The sequence below is a fragment of the Cydia amplana genome, chromosome 21 (assembly GCF_948474715.1).
Source record: "Cydia amplana chromosome 21, ilCydAmpl1.1, whole genome shotgun sequence".
In the NCBI taxonomy this organism is placed as follows: domain Eukaryota; kingdom Metazoa; phylum Arthropoda; class Insecta; order Lepidoptera; family Tortricidae; genus Cydia; species Cydia amplana.
The window spans coordinates 7,219,071-7,225,562 of record NC_086089.1 but is presented as its reverse complement, the minus strand read 5'-3'; the positions used below and the strand labels follow the sequence as shown (position 1 = coordinate 7,225,562).

The 6,492-nt window shown below is 36.0% G+C and overlaps 1 protein-coding gene across 1 annotated transcript; it reads left to right on the top strand.

Moving 5' to 3' along the window:
- Window positions 1–313: 313 nt before the first annotated feature.
- On the top strand, window positions 314–4,682 carry LOC134658258 (origin recognition complex subunit 6). Its single transcript, XM_063513871.1, has 7 exons — window positions 314–486; window positions 695–821; window positions 1,102–1,290; window positions 1,638–1,693; window positions 3,561–3,724; window positions 4,234–4,401; window positions 4,579–4,682. The coding sequence occupies exons 1-7, from the start codon at window positions 413–415 to the stop codon at window positions 4,680–4,682; spliced, it is 882 nt and encodes a 293-aa protein (XP_063369941.1). The 5' UTR covers window positions 314–412.
- Window positions 4,683–6,492: the final 1,810 nt, after the last annotated feature.

The following is a 6,492-nucleotide window of genomic DNA, read 5'->3' as shown; positions in this document are numbered from 1 at the left end:
TAATTACTTTTCCAACCGACATAGGACATTAAAACCCTATATAAAAATTACTAATTCTGGTTTATAGAGAAACATAATTTATAAAATTTAAATGTCTTTAAAAAAGTATACACAAATTCGAAACCATTATTTTTTACATGATTATGCAATAACATATACAAAATTTTGTTATACAAGGTAACTTGGCACTTGGCTCATACATGTGATACTTGGCAAAGTCATTTTGATGAATGGGAAGCCTTAAAATGGACTAGCTGTCAAAAATATTTCACTGGCAACACAGAAAATAACCGTCACTCGAACGTCAATGTCAAACCACACGCCGCGCAGCGCGCTATTTTTATTGTTATCCTAACGTTTTTTTGCATTTTTAAACTAATTTAGGTAGGAAAATCTGTGATACACTAAAACAATGGCTTCTTATAACAAGACTTTACAATTACTAGCTTCTAAATTGGGTTTAAGCGAGGAGGAAAAGGTTTTGAGGTAAGTTTAGCGTGTATCGTGTTTTAAAAGTATTTTTGGTCATAACTGAATGAATATCTGCTTAAATTCCTTTGATTCCCTTTTAAAATACTATAAAACCACACATATTTCTGTATTGGAGTCTGAATAAACGCATAAATATGGATAAAAGACGTGTTAAGCTTAGTTGTGTTGTGCTAACGTTGCATTTTGTTTTTGGCCATGCCAGCAAAGCGGCGGAGTTTGAGCGGCTACTGCAGACCAAAACCGTTGCCGGGAGCAACTTGAGCGACACCAGCAAGCTTGTGATCTGCCTGGATTTGGCTGCAGGCATCTTTGGAGCTGATCTGGATGTGGTGCGCATTATTCATTTACATTCGCCTGATGTAACTTGAAAAAATGAAAAAATGTTTATTTGTTAACAAAGAGGGTACAGATGTAAAAGTTGGAGTCTTCTAGTAAGTATAAAATACTTGTAACAGAAGACCCCGCTCTTCCAATATTTAAACTTGCATGGATATTTAGGAAGGTGATATTATGTGAAAGTCACAGTATTTTGTTAGGATGTTGATGGGATACTGGATAGCACATATAGAAAATTGTCTACAAATATCAAGCAACTTCTTTTTATTACAGAAAACCGCGATAAAATACTCTGGACTGAAGCCCATAGCATACACAACTAACCGGAAGACAGTAGAGAACCTTCTAGAAATAAACAGCAGTAGGCTGACCGTGGCTCAGTTGTGTGTGACGTTGCAGTGCACCGGTATACAGGAGGTTGCCGAGAAGATTCTAGAGGAGTACCAGAGACATTCTAAAGTGGTATGTTTTATTTCTGGCTAGCTATTGCCTGCTACTTTGTTGAAATATATCTTGTTAATCTTACTCCCAATTTGACGGACTCGGGACAGATCATAAAAAAGACAAATATAGGGTGTTTTTGCAACCCTTAGCTAAATTTTGCTTGAAAAAATGGCAACCTTGAAAGTGATATTTAAAGGGTTAAAAATGTGTTATAATATTTTTTTGATTAACCCCTTACTACATGTAATAAAAATTATTTGTTTAAATTTGAACTTTAATAGCTGTCAATAGAGTTGAATATCATATCCACCGTATATTCGTTCCGTATGCGGTAAAGGGTTAAACAGTTACTGTTTTTGTTCTAGGAGTTGGATATGAGTTTACCACAGTATGTCTGTATGGCTGTCTATCAAGCGGGAAGGTAAGAAATGAACTATATTATAGCAGTTTTTTACAAATATACAAATTATTTATTTGCCATTATGCAGTAGAGTGGAGCGAAATCCAAAATTCTTGAATATAGCAATGGAACCCCTCTAAAAGGATGTCTAATTTTTTATTATTTAAGGGAAAAATAATAAAAAAAATATTGGTATATACTTTTAGCCCTCTACTATTCGATTATATATAGCAATATATGTATATTTTTAATTAATTTAATTTATGCTTATTTTTTTTTATAACAAGTTTTATTCATTAAATAACATCTTTTTGTTACAGATATACTCGATTCCTATACTTATTTTTGTTTATAACGTATATTTTTATGACACGGTAAAACCACGTAAATCGAGGTTTTATGGAATAGGCCCTTTAACCCGGATACTGTGCACAAATTGGAGTTTACAACTAATTACAGAACCGTGAAAACTATTTTGAACGTGATAAGATAATAAAAATACTACTAGTAAAAGTAAATATATGCCTAACATACGTGTGAACATGACCCAAAAAGGGCGTAAGCGACGCCGAAGGGCAAAATTTGACGCTCATTTAAACATATAAATAACCCATTTTTTGCAGTAAAATGATACTTTTCGTAATCAATGACATCGTTACTTTGCCACAAGAACGTCTAAAAAAAATAACTCATATTTTTTTACACTGTAGCATTTTCCTTGTTTTGCATGAAATTGCTGTTTAATATGAAAGTTTGAAATGTTATTATTCCATAAATATTGAAAAAGGCACAAAAATTTTGGTAATAACCTATTATACGCTTATTAAGTATTATATAATTTCAATAAAATGTACACATATTAGTGAAATAGTATATTTAAATAATTGATGAAAATTTACCTTTATTAATTTCTTTAGCGGCTGGGTAGAGGGCTAAAAGTAGTGTTTATTTTGAAACTTGATATAATCACTATAATCTACATGACAAACTGCAACTTTTTGTACTGGTTCCACATTGATAATCAAATTTTTATTTTTTCCCAAACAACGACGCTCCACCCATGTGGTCACACATCACAATAAAATAAATTACAAATCATTAAATCTATCAAGCTAGATAAGCTAGCAAGCTAATTAAATTATTCTGAGACTTTTAAAATTAGAATTCATATTCTCGAAGAGGTCGCTCTTTAGCAATAAGACCGCCTGTTGTCTACTTAATTTGTATGTCATTTTCTCAAGAATATTTGTATTGTATTGTATTTGTATTCGTCATTGTTCAAGAAGTCACTTATGGAGGATATTGAGCCTTAGGAGGAGGATAAATGATAATGATCCAGAGGCCGTGAGTTCAAGTCTCACCCAGGACAGTAATTTCTCCACTTATAAATTTATTCTAAGCTTAATATGTCGTGTTTATTCTAAGCTGCATCGGTCGCAGACGTTTCTGCTTGTTAAAAATTAAATGAAAAGCGAGATATATCATTTGTTTACAAACAATATATATACAGTGGTATTACTAAAAGATTTTAAAAACTAGCTTAAATCTAAAATAGGCCCTTGAGGCATTGTACCAAGGATGCTGGCCACATTTCCTCGCTGTATCGCAATGCTGATACGTTGTGCGAGGTAGCCACCAGCTCTTAAAAAAGTTAATGAAAAGTTAGTGTAAGGCCTGAGTGGACGCTCGAGTTGGGCGTGCAGCGGGGCGGGGCGTGCGGCGTGCATGTTAAACAAATGCGCACGTATAGTAGCGGCCTTAGTGCACGCTGCTCACATCACGCGTGAGCCCACAGCCACGCTGCACGCCCCGCCGAACGCTCCGCTTCGAGCGTCCACTCAGGCCTTACACTAGTCTGATTATGAGATCGTGACCTGTTAATTTTTAGAATAAACAAAGTGAAAGTGTCCAAAGTGAAGATAAACGAGAAGTGCCGCCTGAAACCCGCCCAGTGGGCGATGCTCGAAGCGGACTGGACGAAATTCGTCAACGAGAAATTTGCGAGTGCCCTTAAGAAGAGAGGGCGGCCTGCGAAATCTACCGTGATAGCTGGTATGAAAGTTTTATCAAACTTAAAGCACTGCTATAGACTAACAATAGGTTTAATCAAACTTTTTTTAGCACTGCCATAGACTGAGAATACTAGTTATCTGCGTTCTGGTTTTTGCGAAAACAGAGGGGAAATGAGGACTTTTCCTCACGACGTTTTCACTACTCAAGTTTCTAGAAAAAAATTGGGAACCTTATGATTTATAAACCTGTGAATTTTAAGGTGTGTCAAGTACCCAATCCGCACTGAGTTGGCGTGGAGACTTTATCCTTTCGTATAACCATAGGAGAGGAGTATATATATATAAAGTGTCATTCAATAGAATTTGCTAACTATGTAAACAAACCGCCATACTAAAATTGACACTGAATGTCAAATTACTAGTAAGTTTTGTTTACATAGTTAGCAAGTTCTATTGAATGACACTTTATATATATGTACATATATTTAAACGGTTTTAAAACGAACTATGTTTGGTTAGGTTGAAAATGTAGTTTTATGTCATTTTTAGATGAAAACCAAGAGATGGAAATCGACACGAAAGAAGAAACGCCAACGGAGACAGAGACAGAGCCATACGAAGATTGGAGACGGCGAATGCTAGAAGCCGCCTACAAAGAACTAGAAATGAGAGTGAAAGAAAATAAGAAATCACCCAAAAAGACTCCTTTAAAAGAGAGTCAACAACGTGGTACACCGAAGAAAGAGATACGTATCGTTATACAAAAAGAATTGTGCACACAAAAGGAACGTGATAGTCAGAGGGAATTACGCGGTACCCCTAAAAAAGATGGTACCCCGAAAAAAGATAATGGTACCTTTGCGAAAGGCGGTGCACAGAAAGAAAGTATACCAGAAGAAATACCTACTAGAAAGTCGCCAAGGAAGACTCCAATGAAATACTCCCCTTATAAGACACCCACTAAAGGGGTCAGACTCTTGTTTCCTAATTTCATGTGAAGTTACCAAAGATAGGATCAACACTATTTTAGAGGTCGAATACTAAACTCAGACGGTTAGAAGGTAGTTATTATGGTTCACTATGTTTCCTTCTACGACAGCGGTCGGCAACCTTTTAGCAGCCAAGGCACAGGGCGGACACGCCATACATCAAAAATAATTTGCGTTTATGTGTGCGCGGCACGTCTGTACACGCGTCATTGTGTATGTGTGGGTAAGTCGCTGTACTGAGAGCACGCCAGAAGTCCGGCAGATTCATGTCGCGGGGCGAGGTAATGCGAGTCGGGGCGGGGCGGTGCGTGGCCGTTCTGTATGATAATACTATTACTTATTCTGTGGCCAAGGGCCACATAGTAGTTTACAAAGTTGACGCGGGCCGCACTTTGTTAATATTTACGACTTTATCAGACATTGTCGTTTGCCTATATTACATACAAAATAGCCAGGGAGGCTCGAGGGCCGCAAGTGACAGGTTCACGGGTCCCATGCGGCCCGCGGCCCGCAGGTTGCCGACCGCTGTTCTACGATAAAGCGCGTAAGCCTCCTCCGAGTTAAATGTAAAGACACGTAAGTTATAAAGAGTACTCATAAAATTCCTAAAATCGTTCGTGAGCTAAACTTTATTGTCCTTATCTGTCACTTTGAAGTTTTGTGTATATGAAAGAGACGTAGGTATTTTTAACAAGCTTTTATTAGGTCGACCTGTATGTAACTAAATGTAATGGAATCTTGCAAGTTAAATTTGATCCACTTCCCGGTTTCCGATTGAGCTGAAATTTTGCATACACATGTAAGTCGGGTGACAATGCAATATTATGGTACCATCGAGCTGATCTGATGATGGAGACAGGAGGTGGCCATAGGAACTCTGTGATGAAACAACGCAACCTAATTGTGTTAGGGGTTTTTAGAATTGTCTCGATGAGTATTAGTTGTCTGTCGTAAGAAAAGTACAGTCAGCGATAAAAGTGTGCACCAAAAATGAAATTTTTGACAAAAACTTATTTAACTTGTAGAAGCTAGTTGTTTTAATAGAAAGAGGTTGTAGAGATGAATATTTTTTAATGTGACCGTATCTACGCTCTGTGGAAGGGCGTGAAGTTATAGTTTGTCAAAAGACTGTCTCATTTCAAACATAGACAGAGATAATCATACTATCTTTGTCTTACACTAGTACTAGCACCCAAACGAAAAGGACGAATAGAGTTTTTTTGGTTCTTATTTACTGACAAATTGGTTTGACCAACTATAGTTAAAAATTGTTTATCTAACCTCTTGCGCCGGGACCCGTTCATGAATTTAGACATTTCGGGTTCTGATATGTATTTTGACATCTAATTTTGATACTACTATGATTTTTGCATCTGTTTGATACTACATTTTAATATAATGATAATGTTGACTGATTATTTGTAAACATTTTAAATTAAGTAAAAGTGCAACATATAATTTTTGATAAATGTAGTTTTAGTTGTTGTAATGTAATTAATTGTTTATTTATTATAATTATAGTTACTGAATGCCTAAAAACTATGCTTTTAATTATTTTATTTCGTAAACTATTTAAATGTTTAATCTGTCAGCTCCCAGTGGCTCATATATGAGCCAGAACGCTTATGGGTGACGTCATATCGTGGGATTCGACAGGTGCGTTCATTTAATAAATTCACTGATTTTAACTAGTTTTGGTTGTTTTGTTGAAAAGAGCAGCTAAGGGTAATCTTAGATAGTTTCGAGTTTCGATTGTTTGTTTGTTGTTGTTTTTCCATAGAGTACAAATATATTTTTTAAGCATCAACAAATTTAAATA